This window comes from Lethenteron reissneri, chromosome 20 (genome assembly GCF_015708825.2).
Source record: "Lethenteron reissneri isolate LAM-NWPU_2019-01 chromosome 20, ASM1570882v1, whole genome shotgun sequence".
NCBI classification, from domain to species: domain Eukaryota; kingdom Metazoa; phylum Chordata; class Hyperoartia; order Petromyzontiformes; family Petromyzontidae; genus Lethenteron; species Lethenteron reissneri.
Genome location: NC_083798.1, coordinates 12,607,891 through 12,625,692, shown reverse-complemented (window position 1 = coordinate 12,625,692; position 17,802 = coordinate 12,607,891). Strand labels below are relative to the sequence as shown.

General features: G+C 46.3%; 1 protein-coding gene across 1 annotated transcript; it reads left to right on the top strand.

Moving 5' to 3' along the window:
* The first annotated feature begins 5,465 nt into the window (after positions 1-5,465).
* Positions 5,466-16,595, top strand: C20H2orf80 (chromosome 20 C2orf80 homolog). The gene is made up of 8 exons (XM_061554918.1): positions 5,466-5,609; positions 6,928-6,999; positions 7,944-8,013; positions 9,375-9,451; positions 10,892-10,985; positions 11,576-11,653; positions 13,804-13,891; positions 15,913-16,595. Exons 2-8 carry the CDS (start codon positions 6,947-6,949, stop codon positions 16,104-16,106), a joined length of 654 nt encoding a protein of 217 aa, XP_061410902.1. The 5' UTR covers positions 5,466-5,609; positions 6,928-6,946; the 3' UTR covers positions 16,107-16,595.
* The last annotated feature ends 1,207 nt before the right edge of the window (positions 16,596-17,802 follow it).

The following is a 17,802-nucleotide window of genomic DNA, read 5'->3' as shown; positions in this document are numbered from 1 at the left end:
GATCAATTTGACTTCGACTTTGAGCACAATAGGGAGATTGTTTGGTCTCGTATTAGAATAAGATGTGCTCAGTAGATTAAACATCTTCTCCAAACACAACGCGAGAGCCAGGTTAGTGATTGACTGCCACCTGCTGACTTAAGACAATAATTGCCCTTTATTTACCATGGAAAGTCTCTGTGAAGCAAACACTGTAAGGGTCCTCCAAGCGGGATGTTTGGCCAATTATATAACAACAACAATACGTGTGTGGCTTTATGTGGAATAAACCCGGAGTAATGACAACACATTAATCACTAAAATTCAGCACGTTCGTCGTGAACACAAGGTGATGGTTCTGGCATTGGACCTTCAACAGATGCCAGAGAGATAGAGTGGATATGTATACACCATGGGGCACTGATAAAACATACTTTTCTAGACGAACGGTCTTCAATTTGAATTTGAATAGTTTCCCCATCAATAAATATTTCGTCTAAAAGCCTATAAAATAAATGTTTGTTTGACCACAAGTTGACACGCGGGTTCATATGCACTGCATTGCAAGAGACTGGTGTCAGGGTCGAAAATGGAACTCAGATTAGTGCACAAACTGTCGTGTCACCAATCCATCCCAAGCTCACATACTCATTTTCAGACTTCTTTTTGTCAATCCATTATTGCACGAAGGCATCCCTTTCTGTGTAGCTCTTGGAGATTGTTTGACCATACTTCACTCTGGTGGTCACTGCGGATTGGTGAAAGAGGAGGGGATGCCCAACACCAGTTCAGATATCGCTCGCTCGCAGGGTCCTACCCAGAAAATATGGCAACGTCGTGCCAACGTTGTGCCAATGTTGCAATGTGGATGGAACGCTTGGACCAACGTTCACTGTTGACTGGATGGGTGCATTAACGGCCCAAACAAAGAGCACCTGCTGAGTAAGATAAACATGCTAAACGGATCGTGTTACGGGAGAAAAAAAAGTACAATTCTGAGGTTCTTCAGATAAAGATATATATGTTTTAATGTTATGACTGTTAGTCGCATTTAAAAGACACGGTGCATATCTGAAGTATCGTGCAAATGCATACGCCGCAGTGCTGCGCAGTTCAACGCGTGCGCTGCCCTAATTGGGTTTCCTGCGCTCGAGGCCATGAGTGTGCAATGAGTTTCATTTCCTTGCATAAACAGGTGGGTTGATATTAAACCCATCGCGAAGGCGTTTTATATTGGAAACAAAAGACTGTACAATATAATGCACGGTAAAAAAAAAAAACCTCTATCCTGTTGAGAGTGGGTCACGAGACCCAGCGTGGTTACGTTATCAATTGAAACGTCTTCATAGCCGCACGCGCAAGAAGAAAATGGAAGAACCCGATGGAATAAAAACCAAACCGAAAACAACTGAAACGTGCACAGAGAAAGCTCGGACAGGTGCATGCTTGGAATTGCACCGAGAGCTCGGAGAGGGAACGCGCGGACAATTGGGCTTCGGCAGGACACGATCGCTGAAAGGGCTGACGGTCGGTGGTCGAGACTAAGGACAGAGTGGCAGCCGAGGGAGGCATCCGAGAGAGAGAGCACCTACAACCGCGGAGATGGAGCGATGAAATCAGATGATCAGCTCGTGGGCAGGCGCTCCGCGGGATTGCTACGTCGGAGGACGATCGCGAGAGACGGTGACGGGTTTGATCATCGTCTGATCATGGCAGGTGATGATGATATGAATACATTACAATATTTCGATTTAAAGCTTTCGTGACTGCAGAGATTCATCTTCTTGGTTCTTTCGGTAAAGTCACGTAGAAGGGCAAGTAATAAAATAATAAAAATAATATATATGCTCCAAGCACGTGTGCTGTTTCATTCAGACGCTGTCGCCTCGACAGACCTGGTTTTCACCTGAGGACGGCTGCTTGCGTTGTGGCCGAAACGTCGTGAGAATTATTTTATTATGTTTTATTTTTATTATTTTATTACTTCCCTTCTACGTGACTTTACCGAAAGAATCAAGAAGAAGCATTACAATATGTTACCACAATTACGCTGCACAGTATTTAGTAATGCGTTCATAGACTCCCATTCCGGGTAAGGAAGGTAACGCAGAATGAAGGTAACCAGAATAACGCACTACCTCAATTGCACCGAATAATGCTGAGTGACATTTCACCCCCCCCCCCATCTCCCATTTGGGTGTTGGGAATGGTTGCCAAGAAACCGAAACAAAAAAGGCCGGGCGAAAGCAATGCTGCCAGTAGTGTTGCAGGGGCTAGCTGGTTCTAGTTTTTCACCCAAACAGCCCAGGCGGGTCTGTGCAGTGAGAATGTGTGGATGGTAGTGGTGATGACTGTGACAGCGATCGATGGTCGTGGTGTGGTAGCAGTGGTGATGATGATGGTGATGCACGCCTGGCTCTAGTTTTTAAGACGATATCGCGACCGCTTCGTGCCGTGCCACGTGCTCTACAGCGGTGCATACGCAGGTGAGCAGGTAAGCGGCCGCAATGTGTTGATGTCGATGTCTGCAGACAGGTACAATGATTTCTGACTTCTTACGGGGAGGCAGCGAGTTTCAATATTTTTGTTAAGTCTCGTACAAAACGTGGAGATGTGCTGCCACAGGGGTGTACTGGTTGAAATAATCACTCTGCCACTCTCCACACAGAAATATAAATGGGTACACCACAGTCGATCGGCAGATCGCGTGTGATGGGGTAAAGTGTGGGCACTTCCACCTCTTTAAGACGTCTGGCCACCGTGAGAGAGTAGGCCAAAACACTCTCTGGGTGACCTCTCTAAAGGAGGTCCTTTGCAGAACGTCGAGATGCAGACAAATTATATCTAAGAGTGTATTGGCTCATAAATAGACTTTACTTGAATTGCTTTGTTGATATATTGTTTCAGATATGCATACATGTCGGTAGTTGTGGTTGCATTTATTAATCTATTGATAGATAACTCAATGAGAATCCAAGTCTATTACTCAAATGATGACGTAGGCATCTACTTGAAAGGCACCAATTCACATGCGGCGAGATGTTAACTGCCTCGCCTGGTATGCAGAAGTTCGTGGGTTTGATCCCGACCCTGACGCTTGTATATTTGCAGTGTGCATGTTCTCCCCATGGTCGCGTGGATTTTTCTCTGGGTCCTCAGGTGTTTCCCTCCACATTTAGAAACATGCGATTTGGCTGCTATAAATATCCACATAAGCCACGCTTTGAGTGATCATTTGTGGCCAAGTCACTTCTGAAAAAGAGCTGTATAGCTTAGTGGGCCTTACCTGGTAAAATAAAAATACTTAAGTTTTGGGTACGCAGATGATGTCCCCTTCAAATGTGTTTCTTCACATAAAAAATAAAACAATGTTTACACAACCCTTTAGCCACATGGCCTTCTGGGAGTGCATAATTTCACAGGCATTGATTCAGTGCAATCAAACTCTTCACCGGTTTTTACACGCAGTGTCACATCAGCAGTCAGCATTATTTGAATCAATGCTGGTGAACAGCGAGATGATACCCTGTCTTTAAGATATTGGTTCTAGCTTTGAGTAAAAATGGAAATGGTTGATTAACTCTGTTATTACGGAGGCACGTTTATCTCCATGTCAAGTATTATGAGAAGAGCATTTAAATATAAGTCAGTGTTTCCAGTCCATAGTCTACCGTCCCATATATTAACAATGCCAATCTTCTTTCCTTCGTATGGTAGGGAGTTGATAAAACAATGTTCATGTCGATGTTTGTAGGCCAATATATGGCTTCAGAAGTGAATATCTTGACATATAGGAAAATCCATTCATAGATACCCCATACATTTTAATTGACATGACTGTTGAACTTCTTTCGCACCCTACATAACCAAACCGTGCTAATCGGAGGTGCGGCCTGTAGAAACTCCGAAATAAAATGCCGTTTTCTCTATAATTTCTCCGTAATATTGTTTACCCATTTATGGGGTATCTATAAATGGATAAACATGTGTTCCAGCTAATTTCTCGAAGCGGGCAGTGGTCGCTGTGTGGTCCCTGGTTTGAGATTGGTGACCGCAGTCGCATGCACCGTGGGCTATTCTCAATTAAAGTCGCAATGCAGGTGCGCGCATTATTAACTGTGCATTGCGCAAACACGGAGACACCGGTAAACACGGATAGATTGACTGTGGTAGAAATCGCAATGAATTTGGATTTGAGAATCGCGTCAGTTCATCCCAGGGTGTAGTTTCTCATGGAATATATATTCCGGGGCAGCCCGTAGCCCCCAGCCCCACCTCCACCCCCAGCCGACAGAAATGAGGGGAGGGGGGATGCAGGAACCTATTTTCCGGAACTCAGCCCTGGACCATCTGAAATTGAGCCATTGTCCATCCACACATCGTGCACAGTTCGTCTAGCGGCAGACAGATCACGTGTGGTGGGCGAGGTAGTAGAGTTTGGGTATTCCCACCTCTTCCAACACATTTGGACAGCGTGGACGAGTAGGCCAAATATCCTCAATAGGGGCTCTCTACAGCTTCCTCTAGTGGAGGCCCTTCCATTAGCAATTTCAGGGTGTGAACATTTACCTTCTCATATTAACTTATTTTTTGTTTGTATTATTTAGTATATTTCTGTAATATTGCCATAAGGGCCTCCCCACATCGTGTGGGTCGTGGAGGTAATTCGACCGTACTTCAGAGCGCCGTTGGCCAGCAATTCCGGGGCGAGCGAAGGCGGGGAGCATACTCGATGGAGCCATAGTACAGCCCCGACCATTGATTTCACTGCACACTATGTAAATATAAAAAGAAACGTTCCCGTGCGCATCTGCTTCAGCCGAGTGAATGAGACGCAACTCGCAGGGGCCGCAATTTATTCGACCATCCACGCTCGCACGCACGCTGCCGTGGGGCGTCTGAGTGCAACAATGACCGTCATTGCCCGCTCCCGAGAATTCGATGAGTGCGCACGCCTTGTGCCATATTCATCGAAAACCTGATGGGTTTAATCAAGTTTTTTGTCGGTGGTGGGGGGGGGGATGATCGGAGTCGAATATCGAATAACAAGTAGCACTAGTCGCATTCCTGCATTTCCCATAAATATGCTAAATTTCTCTTCATATGCAAATTATTTTGTCAAGGCACTCTTCCTCCTCCCTCCCAGCTTAAATAGACGCTCCAAGCCTAGGACGTGTCATTCAGACTCTGTCTTATCGACAGACATGTTCTTCACCTGAGGACGGCTGCTTGCGTTGTGGCCGAAACGTCGTGAGAATTATTTTATTATGTTTTATTTTTATTATTTTATTACTTCCCTTCTACGTGACTTTACCGAAAGAACCAAGAAGATGAATCCCTGCAGTCACGAAAGCTTTAAATCGAAATCGAATAACGTTGTTTTGGCTCGCGAGAGCGAATAAAACGATGAATGTGGGGGGAGGGGGGGTGGATATTCACCACGCACCACCACCCGGGCCACCTCTCCGATGACCGGTCTTGTTGACGGAGCGGGCTGGTGTGTTTTACACGAGCGCCCAACTTGACAGAGGGGAGTGGGGGGGGAGCTTCACATTACTCACTCTCGATGCCACCGGGGGAGAAAATACACGGCGCAAGTACCCGCGGATACATCGTGCTCCATGCTACCGGTACCCGCGTACAGATGCTGTGTGTGTATCATGCATCGCGTGGCGTAGAGGTGTTGTTATCGGGTATAGGTTGTTTATCGAATAGCTTGTTATCGAGTGTGCAGGCGTAAAACGGCTGCAACCAACGTTCTTTTGCCAAAGACACGTGCGCACAAGACGTGCCGTGCTTTGTGTCGGCATACAGACGTGACGGCGTGGTGTGTGCGGCAGTGAAGGCGCTGGTAAGTGTGCAGGCGGTGTAACTGCACCGGGGATCGTGATCTGGGGGGGGGGGGGGCTCAAGTTCTGGGAAATGCGTCCCAAATGATGACACCCCCATTGTATTGGTTGTGCACATGCCAACCACGATGCCACAATGTGTGTACGCATATCACGATGCATGTGCTGTTTAGAATGACTTATGTGTTTTTTTACGCTGTACAGTGCTTTGTTTTTTGCTAGAACAGACCGTACCACTTGATGGGCTCTTTCAAATACGCTTTGTAAAAACACACAGATACGTGTGTGTGTTCTCGGAGAGGTATGGATTTAAAAGCCACGTGTAATTTGTCTGGGCTCACATACAACAACAAGAACAACAACGGTGCACGTGACTGAACCTGTCAGAGACAACCTGCACGGCGACACGGTCAACCCTGACACGTGTGCCTTGTTTAAATGTGGGGGCATACAGAGACTCTGGGTGGAGGGAGGGTGCACGACACAGCCAAGACGGCCACCTCCATAGCTCAATTCTACTCAACTGTGCATCTTGTCCCGGTTAGCCTTCGTACAAGCGTAGTCTCTTGATTCACTCACATGACGCTGATGTGCAATGGGACTTTAAAAAAAATATATAGTGAAGGAAGATCCATCGTTGTACCGTGATTCTATGTTTCAACTGTTCTGCTCCCCGCCTTCACCAGCCCGCACTAACTGGCGTGGTGAGGTCCGGTCACATAACCCCCACGATGACAATACAATATATAACGTAATACAACAGGGTAAAGGTGCAGTCCTGAAGTTGCTTGCTCACACCACTGCTGGCAGAAAGACCTCCACGACAGGGAGCTCTAGAGAGCCCCTCCAGAGGGTGTTTTGCCTACTCTTCCATGCTGCAGGCCAGACGTCTTGGGAGATGTGCATATACCCACACTTCACCCCACAACACGCGGCCCACCTGCCGATCGACTCACTGTGGTATGCCCATTTATACTGCGGGAGGCACGGTGGGATTTAATAAACTTGCCCATAGGCAATGCATAGAGGCAAGTGTGGAATATAATCCGTGAGGGTGGTGACGTATCTGGTGTGTCCGCTTGCGCTGTGTGTGCCCCAGAACACGACGGAGAGGAGCAATGTCCGTGCAGTCGGAGACGCGCCAGCTCAAGGCGGCTGTAGCCCAGTTACTGTGAGTGGCATCAAGTGTGGGGTTGGGATGAGGTTGAGTGGGGGGGGGGGGGGGCACTTGGGAGAGGCAAGAGGGCTTGAAATGTTAGTGGGAAGCAATTGGCTTTGGCGTAAACAAGACGAGAGGCCACCGTGACAACGGCGCCTGGTAGCGAGGGAGACCTGGGAAGAATGGCATAGGTGTGTGTAGACAATTGAGTTGGATGGAGAGAAAGAAGAATGAGGTTCCACGACAGGTTCGGAAGGAGAGAGGTCTCACGAGAACAATCCAGGTAGGAGTGAAATATGTGAATTGGGCGCATTGTCAGAATTGGCAGATGGATCAATGACGTTCTGAAAGGGTGGATGCTGGGGAAGAGGCCGCAGAGGCAGAACAAGAAAGATGCTGCTTGACCCCTTGAAGGAAAGAGGTCCGTACGGTGAAATGAAGAACGCTCAAGATCAGACAGGGAGTGTGAGTCAAAGACCTGGCAATTGGCAGAGGATGAAAAAAAACCTTGATTTGTGAATTAATCTGCACAGCCTGGGATATGTGGAATGTTTGGATAATACACATGCAGTATATAATTGCATGACAAATAGTTAATACTCGCTTTACTACCCGGCTTCACCCGGGACTTGGATTCTTGTCTTGGATTAACACACGGCCTCCGCGGAGAGTGGGGGGGGGCGTGACGTCAGCAGGCACACTGCGTGACGCTGCCGCATGCGGGTGACATCACAGATTTGACGTCACTGCTCACTTGCCGTGCAAAATATTTACATTATTGCGCCCCCCCCCCCCCCAAAAAGTATATTTTCATACTTTTTGCATTGTGTACAGTCTGGAAGCTACCCACATGCCAAATTTCAAGTTTGTTGCATTTCGGGAAGTATGCTAAACATTTCGAACAGACACACATTCACAAATCCCCCCACCTCCAACCCACATGTCTCGTCCCACAGGGAGCAGCATCTGTCCGTGCATCTGCGGGAGAGAGACTTTGATCCACGAGCGGGACGACACCCAAGCCGTGTGAGACCCCACACTGGAACGCACTCCTCACTCAACCCGCCGCTCAACAACGGCGGTGGAATCTTTCCCTCTCAGCTTGGGTTGTCCACAGAGTAATGGTAAAGGGGCAGCCCTGCAATCGCCTTGCTCACACCGCTGTTGGCGGAAGAGCCTCCACTAGAGAGCGCTCAAGAGAGCTCCCCAGACGGTTACAGGGACTCCTCTTCTTACGAACGAGTTAGGTTCCAGAGATCTGTTCGTAACGTCAACTTTACTCCTGTCGATTCCAAACGTGCTGTACGGCATGTTACACTAAACACGGGGAATGGATTTAAGAGTTGTATAATCTCCTGTAGATGTAGATGCCACTGGTTCTTCACGTTCCGCAGATGTAGATGCCACCACCACCATCTATTGTGCGGCGGTTGAACTTACGAGTCTTGGTCGGAACAAGCAACTGGACAGACAGGTTTGTTCATAAGTAGAGGCGTCCCTGTTTTTGGCCTGTACTTCCACGCTGGTTGGACATCTTGGAAGAGGTGGGAGCACCTACACTTTACGTCTTCACAAGCGACCAATGGACGAACTGCGGTGTGCTCATTGGGTGAATTTGGAAACTTTCCGTGCCACGAGGATGAAGTGGTGGCCGCTGGATTGCAAGTCCGATGTGCAAACACCGTGGCAGCATCCCTGGTTCATAAAGCAGGCAGCACTAAGCCATGTCTGGGATGAATTTCTCACAAGCTATGTTTTGGGTCCCTGGTAGACCATAACCATAGTGCGATGGAGACTGGATGTGGTTTTCCAGGTGTGTTTATATTTTACGGGTTGCTGATTTAGACGGACCCGACTGAAATTAATCCCAGAGCCATAAGCAATCAGTCACTTTGCCAAGTCAAATTTATGACAATGTTCTTTGTTTATATTCGTTTACAGTTTACGGTTTTAATGACGCTACAATTGTGTTGCTGGTATCGAGCATTCTATGAATGAAGGCAGGTCTGTTCGGTACTGTTCCGGTGAGCAGTGCACAATCTTGTGTCAGAGAATGGCGTGGGGAGGCAACCCGGAGAAAAGGTCAGGCGATTCATGTTGCAAGCACATTTGGACAGGAAGGCTTCGTCTACTGGAAAGGGTGTCGAGTGAGGATTGGATTCACGAATGCGGTGTTAATAAAACTCCTGCATAGGTGTCTGTGGACGTGTTCGTATACAGGTCTCCGATGGGGTTGTACCACGTGTTGTGCTCTGCGTCATATCGAACACCAACGATAATAATCACAACGTTGCCGTGCGATGTTACGTCACTCGTTGGGTGGGGAGCCCCCCCCCCCTTGCCCCGCATCCCCGGCTGGATCTCAGTGTGGTTCGTGTGCTTCGCAGCGTGCCTTTGACCTGGCATTTGGACGACTGCCGCGCAGCAGATCTCAGACCGATGGCCCCGGCAACCCGGAGAAAAGGTCAGGCGATTCATCCGTCCGGCGGTCGCCTCGTGACCCCTGCAACAAAAAGGCCCCTTTTCGAGTGGACACGAGCTCCGATCAGCCACAGAACACGCCGCGAACACAATAGGGATAAACACCGTAAACATTGTGGAAATATCTTCTTGGTTCTTTCGGTAATAAAAAAAAACATAATAAAATACAATTCTCACGACGTTTCGGCCACAACGCAAGCAGCCGTCCTCAGGTGAAGAACAGGGCTGTCAGAAAGACAGCGTCTGAATGAACACCACTAAGCTTGGCAACGTATATTTAAGCTGGGTTAGAGGAGGAAGGGCGCCTTGACAAATGTATTTGCATATCAACAGATGAATTTAGCATATTTATGGCAAATGCAGATATGGCATTAGTCACTACTTCCTGATTCCTCTAACCCAGCTTAAATATACGCTGCCAAGCTTGGTGGTGTTCATTTAGACGCTGTCTTTCCGACAGCCCTGTTCTTCACCTGAGGACGGCTGCTTGCGTTGTGGCCGAAACGTCGTGAGAATTGTATTAAAAAATGTTTTATTTTTATTATTTTATTATTTCTACGTGACTTTACCGAAAGAACCAAGAAGATGAATCCCTGCAGTCACGAAAGCTTTAAATCGAAAAATTGTGGAAATATTCTGTCGCGAACGGGCAACGAATCTATTGTGCTGGACAGTACTGTACCGCCAACCTCCGGGCCACCTTGCGGACCTTTGGCTTTGGAAATGATCTAACACATGGCACCCGCGTGCCTGTGGTCCGATGCTTTCGAGGCATGGGTCGGTGGATCACGTGTACTCGTGAAACACCCGAATCTGCCGGGCTGCAATGTGGCGAGGCTATGGCAGTTCGAGCAAGGGTGTTTTTTGAACCCTGTCTGTACCGACCTCTGAGTGCTATGCCGTCATATGAATGGTGGCGTTTTTTTTCGAGTACGTAATCCGCTTTACCCTCCTTAACTGACGACAATTGGCCAGACGTCACAACGAAGAACACTTTCGAAAATGCAGAACACAGAACAATGCAGAGAAATGCAGAACACACGATGCAGAGCAAATGCAGAACACTTAAAAATTGTCTTGAAACTATATATGGCATACGTGTTATTATTGTTGTTATTTCTTAACGACCCAACAGAGCCATCTCCAAGGCACTGGATCACATGAATTATTTTGATTATAATTACAGCACCTTCCTCTTCATCCGTGCCTTCGTATCCCCTTAATTGCTTCCTTTATGTCCTTCGCTTGCTCCATCACCACCCATTCCCTCCCGCTATTCCTCTGTGTTTCTGCGCTCTTGAGACATTCCGTACGTTATGGGAGCATTGCCAAATGTACGTCGTTGTTGTTGTTGTTAATTATTGTAACCCTTGTGTTTTTTTGTTCGTTTGTGTTGTTGTTGTGGGTACCTCGTGGAGTCTAGAGCAGCCTGCCGCGGCAGCAGTAAGGTCACGGGAGGTCACGTCTCGCTGGAGAAAGAGGCGGAGATCCTGTCCGCGTACGCCAGCTGTCTCATAGTAGGTCACGGACCAGGGACCGACACATCCGAAGCTCTGTGAAATAACAACAACAGCAGAAGCAACAACAACAACAAATAATATATGATTTAAAACATGTGTGTGAAATGCCAGTGCCGAAATCCAACACCGGACCTCATTTCACGTTCATAAATTAAGTAAACTGTGGCCGGCACGCCCGACAAATCTCTCTTGGGGTCATAAAACCCACGCTGCGCTCATCTTTTGCTGCACATGGGCGACCTTGACATTGAAGCGAGGCGCACACGAGAATGGCCCTTTGTTTTTTTATTATTATTTTCCGTCAATAAATCACGCCAGAAATACGTCACCACTTTTGTTTTTTGCGGTCCTCTTTTGGGTTTGATTTTACGTAAAAACCAAAAGCATAACCCGTCGTCGATGTGAAAGCTATTATCGCAACTAAATATTGAATTAAAATGTGTTATTACAGTGCCTCTTTGTGCAGTTGCTGTCATGGCAAGGGTTTTTAATTATTATTATTTTTGAAATAGGTTTCACACAAACGGGGGCTTGTGTTTGGCGAAAGTGGGGCATGACTGTGCTCGTTGTGTCTGTGTGCGGTGAAGGACAGCTTGAACCTGGAGGAGGTGTTCATGCTGTACAGGCACCGTCCCTCGGACAGCCTCACGAGAAGAGCTGCTAAGGTACGTGACGTTTTGACTAATGGTCCTTATTCTTTAAGGCCACGGTGTTTAATGGACAAATGTGTTGGATTTTTTTTATTTTTTATTTTATTTTATTATTTCCCTTCTACGTGACTTTACCGAAAGAATCAAGAAAAATGTGTTGGAGTTTGTGATGTTTGTGCTTGGGCACCACTGTGCCAACGTAGCAGCAGTAACGTCACCACCAAATAATGCATTTATTTTTTTAGTGATTTTGTTTACCTTTTATAAACTTTACACTCATATCGTGTTTTTTTTTGCATTGTTTGTTGTTCTCACTTTCTGACCCGCCCCCTTAACTGGACATCTGTGTGTAAAAAATAAAAGAGCTTTATATCTCATCGGATTCCTCCTGCTGGTATAAATAAACATTCTCGTTATTAATTTTGCTGAGGTCGGCGTGAGTCGGCAAGCGATGCTTGAGTCCCTCTCTCTCTGCCGTGAGATGCCCGCGCTCACGCGAGCGTGCCCACTGTGGACTCTGTTGAGTACCACTCAAACGCTACAGCTGCTTGAAAGTGGTTTTGCACTTTAACGCGCGCGCGTGCGTTGTGTGTGTGCGTGTTGTCTCTTTGTTGAAGAGTTTTTTTTTATCGTTCTAAAAAAAGGCATTCTTCCACAAATACCATCGGAATTATTCGTGATAGCATAATGGGAGTGGTAATAATACGCTTCAAAATGTTTTCGGAAGGATATTTGAGAGGATATATTTATAATTGATACTGTATAACCTTCAGCAACCCCGCTGTCTGAAGAAGTGTGAAGAATGTTTAGACGATCTCCACGACAGATATGTGTTTGGAGGCCTTTATCTAGCAGTGGATAGACAAAGATCGCTGTGAAATATAACATAAGGAATGCGAAAAATACTTGGAACGTTTGCACAATTTCTTTGTCAAAAGTAATTTTCATGAAACACAATCGTCATCAGAGCTGGTTCAACAAATGGGGGAGGCTCTGTGCAGATGGGGGAGATGGTCATAGAGAGAGAGACAAAGATACACAGACCTGGTGACACAATGACAGAGGCATGACGACAACAGAGATAAACACGGCGACATACATCGAGAAATAATGTTGAGTGGGGGCTATTGTGGACATGTGGCATGTGCATAAATACATGCACTCAACAGTATCATCGTCATCAATACAGAGCTGTAGATAAGGAGTCAGCAGCCTTCAAGCGCCTTCAAGACTTCTTCCCTGAGCTGTCTGAGGCAAAGGTCAAAGCCGGTGTCTTCGTCGGACAGCAGATAGAGAAGATCCTGGAGTGCAATGAATTCCCCAAGAAGCTCACTAGTAAGGAGAAAGCGGCCTGGAACAGCTTTGTCGCAGTGGTTCGTGGCTTCCTGGGCAATCACAAGGTTATTATTCCCCCACAAACTTTGCTTTTGTGACCTATTTTCAATGAGAAAACGGGCGAATTTGTGATGCTCATCTTGATCAATTCAAGGAGAACATGGGAGCATACTCGGAGGAGCAAGGCGAGCGCTTCCACCAGGATATAGACTGGACTTTGAACGCCGCTACCAAGGACAATATAACGAGAACATGATGGGAGACTACATTTGGAGGCTGATTCGTGAAAGTGATTTACAGTATAATCGTAAATCTCGAATGACTACTCACTTATAAATCTTTTGTAGTCATTTTTTTGTATTACTTTAGTATAAATACATGTTAATTTTGATTCATATGTTGTTTTTTCTGACTGTATGTGAACGAAAAGACACAAATTCGCCCGTTTTCTCATTGAAAATAGGTAAATGTAAATAAATCACTGTCATGGTCACAAAAGCAAAGTTTGTGGGGAATAATAGCCATTTTCTAAACTTTTTAGGCATAAGCAATTACAAAATAACACTTCCTACCCAGGAACAAAAATTGTGTTACATCGTGTAATCATCACCACCGTCATCACTGCCGCTACCAACACCGCCATCATCATCATCGCCACTACCAACGCCACCACCACCACCACCACCATCATCATCGCAATCACCATCACCATCGTCCACGTTGACACCACGCGTGTCAGCTGCCCAGAAGGCCCTCTTTGAAACTCTACCCGTCAAAGTGTCGAGACGTTGCAATCCTTGGAATGTATTTCGCTCTCTGTCATCAAACAGAGGGAGATGACCCAGCTGTCCAGCCTGTCCACACGTCCACCAGCCATGCTCATGGCTCCATACGCCCTGCGCTACGCCAAGCAGCGAGGTACACGGAGCCAGCCTCTGTGCGACTGTGAGAGACACGTGGAGTTGGTAGATTGCCTGTGTCCACAAGGGATGTTGTCTTGTGTTTATCTGAGGAACACGGGGGCTGTAGCGGGGTGGGGGGGCTTGTGCTTGTAACGTGGAGTTGCGTATTGTGTCCGTATGTGCGTAACACCGGGGAGCTTGTGTCTGTGTAAGGAGCCGTCCATAAATGACGTCACACGATTTTGGACTATTTTGACCCCCCCCCCTCGTCACACGGCATCACAAAAAGTCAGACCCCCCCCCCTCAAATATGACGTCACAAAGCTCTGCCCCCCCCCCCAAAATAAAACATGCTTCAAATCGCTTTAAAATATTGTCATTGTAGTCCGTATTTAATGTGCCGCTGCACTCTGATGTTGTAGAAGAAAACATTTATTAAAAAGTCGATTTAATTAAGTAGAACGTGTTGTCTATATTTATTTTCATTTGCGCATTTTGATGTGACGTCACATTTCTCAACCTCCCCCCCCCATCGTCACACATCGTCACAAACTGTGCAATTGCACACACTCTTTGTGCCGATACGTGTTCTCTCTCTGTGTATCTTTATGATGTCTGTCTGCTTATATGTCTGTCTATAGTTTTCTGGTTAGATTTTTGTTGCTATTTCTTTTATACCTGATGATGATTGCTTGTGTTGCAATCGAAACGTCGTAGTATGCTATTATTTAATTTATTATTTTATCTTTATACGTGACTTTACCGAAAGAACCAAAGAATAATGTCTGACCCCCCCCTCAATCTCTAGGTGCGTAACGTCATTTATGGACGGCGCCTAACATGGGGGGGGGGGGTGGGAGGTCCTCCGTGTGTACGTGTAACTTCGGGGTGTCTTGTGAGGCACGGGTAGGATTGGTGTCTGTCTGCATTATGTTTCCAAGTTGGGTACGCACTGTTGATTGCAACACCAACAACATCATCGGCAATGTGCAACTGCATCGCATGCTTTGTACCTTCATCGATTTCATCTCCAAGATGACGATTTTAGGAACATTAATTGCCAACAACACATCACAATAACCGGAATATGTTAATATATATTGTAAACACATATTTATCAACTGAACGCTTTATGCTGTTACACACTCTGCCTGGCCTCTCTATGTGTTCTGAGTAAGGCCCATTTTCCCGAAACGTTGCCTATTATATTTGAAATTTGAAGGCATGTTTTGTTTATCGGATAAAGTGTCGAGTTATAAAGCCGATACTTTATTTTCAATCCTTGCCAGCAGAGGGCAGACATTACCCGTGAGATGTAAGACGAAAAGAACAACACGCGTAAGATAAATACTTGACGCTCTCTTAAAACAGAAAATACACATCCGAAACATATATAGTACTGTAAATGTCAGCCTATCATCATCATAGTCGTAGCCACACTCCATCTACTGCTGGATGGAAATCCTTTCCACTGGATGGAAATGCTTTCAAAGTAACCATCCGGTCTCGTTACGTGACAATCCATTGAGTCGCTGTACGTGAGCCGATTAAATCGCTCCATCTCCGCGAGTGGACGTGCCTCTGGCGTGTGACCTCCTCCTACTGCCCACACACTGAGACGTTCGTCTCGTCCACTGGCCACCATCAATTCTAGCGACTTGGTCTGCTGTCCAAGCCCCCTTCACCTTACTCAACAGTCAATGTTACGTCTCGAATTGGTGCGTCAGGTGCTCTCATTTCACGCGTTATTCTCTCCCGCAGTGTAATTCCAAGCAAGCAGCACCCTCCCATTATTATTTGTTCCCTCTTGAGCCTTTGTTTCCAGTTTTGTCCAAACGGCTACTATACCCTAATTTTATTGCATTGGTAGGTTAGTTTGGTTTATATATATGCGTAACCTTCCACTCACGTCGAAGCTGAATGCAGTGGTGCTGCTTCTGCGGTTGAAATTGCTGTTGATGCTGCTATTGTTGTTGCTGTTGCCGTTGTTGTGCCATTCGTCGATGTTGCTGTTTGTTGTTCACGTTGGTGCCGCAGCAGACAAGCCGAAGAAGACGAAGACCGGAGGCCACGAGAGCAAGGGCCCCCACCTCTCGCCCGTGAAATCGACTCCTTGCTCCGAGTCTGATGGGCCTCCTTCCGAACCGGCATCGGGGTCCTTGGGGGTGAAACGGGGACGTGGTACCGAAGCCCGGTCCCAGGGGACCCTTCCCAGGGGGCGCATGACGTGACCTCCACCGTCCCCTCTCCCTGCTATCACCCTTCCAACCCTCACCACCTTTCCCCCTCCTTTCAATGCCACCAACCCTGTTACCCCCCTCTCCACGATTGGTTCCATGCATATTTAAAGCCTCGAGCGACCGTGGGGAAATGTCAGACTGATGATGCTGATGATGAGTGTGGCCTTCTTGATTTAGTCAAAAACCTATCACTTGATACATCTTGTAATCCTTGAGTTTTGAGGAGAAGAAGAAAATAAAATAGATGCAAAATGTGACCCTAAATGATATTACCGTATAGAGTGTGAACCACGATTCTCAATAGTTTAATGAGATTGTTAATGAATGATGATAATTACGATGATTGTTGCAAAATTATGAAAATCCATATATGTGATAAACTGTAGTTATTCTCATACAAGTTTGTGCATTTAATCTACATTTGTGTAATGTACAAATGTTCCAGCTGAGACGCAATATTTAAATAAATTCATCCTTACTCCGCAAGTGGTTGGAATTTCTTCAACATTTATTTAACACACTTTTATTGAAATAATTCCAGCTTTTAACATGTTACATACAGTACAGTACTCTACGCAATTTACTTTTGCAAAAGGCAAACCAATTATGGGCAAGGAGCCCTGTATTCACAGCATTTACTCAGAAGTGAAAATGTGACCAAAGTAAATGCCCTAAAGAGTGGAGGGAACCCCACATTTTGTGTCGAAACTTTGAAATTTGAAATGGGGTGGTGAAGTAGATACAGCCCAGAAGAGTTGTGTCGAACAGAGATGCCCTCTCGCATCGACTCGACTTGCACGCCCAGAGGCCGTCTCGGCCCTGGGTATGAACTGAAGTCACCAGAGCTCTCCCTTCGAGATGTTCTGGTAATCGTCCCATGATTAAATCAATATTTTTAGTGCGCTCCTTCTGCTGTGCGTACGTACAGCACTTTACATAAGCCAGAGCCCGCCGATGATCTACAGCACATGTTTCTGTTGCATATTAAGATATGTATATTACGATATGTGTATTAAAATATGCATATTAATATATGCATATTATTAAGATATGCATATTAAGATATGCAACAGAGCATATTAAGATGTGAGGTCATCGCCAAGGAGGGACAATATATGAAAAATAAGAATAGGTTTTTACCCTTTATGCAATAAAATAGGTGTTAATATATTCAAACGCCAAGTAGATACTTTTCGCAAAAATAAAGTCTGAATTGACCACACGTACTTGTGGCAAAAACATGCAAACAAATATGCTTCTTTAAGGCCTTGTCTCACCAATGTCAGACTGGAGAACACCAAAATGCGAACAGTACAAAGACAATGCAACGTGTCAGAGCATTTATAGCTCGGGTTGAGCAGTTAAATCTCTGCGACATGTTTTTGCCAGTATCAAAGTAAGAAAAATTAGAAGAGGTTTTACCTATGCTTAATGAAAGGGCGACATCACGCGAAGTCACGCAATAATAATGGAGTGGCATAGCGTGGCTGGCATGGGCCCTGGCGGAAGAAAAGAAATGCGGCCACTTGGCCAATCCCTCTAACCCCTCCCCCCCCCGTCTCTTCGTAGCCCAGCGGCTGCTGCAGGGCCCAGGGGCCCATCCGGCCCATGCAGGCACCCGGGTGCAGTCGCACGGCATGCCGAGGGCCAGGGTGCTAGACACGTGGACGCGGGATACATTTGAAGT

Coding starts and splice junctions, on each gene's coding strand:
- C20H2orf80 (XM_061554918.1), top strand. CDS start 6,947: ATGTCCGTGCAGTCGGAGACGCGCCAGCTCAAGGCGGCTGTAGCCCAG. Junction 7,000..7,943: donor GCGGCTGTAGCCCAGTTACT/GTGAGTGGCATC, acceptor CTCGTCCCACAG/GGAGCAGCATCTGTCCGTGC. Junction 8,014..9,374: donor CGGGACGACACCCAAGCCGT/GTGAGACCCCAC, acceptor TGTGCTTCGCAG/CGTGCCTTTGACCTGGCATT.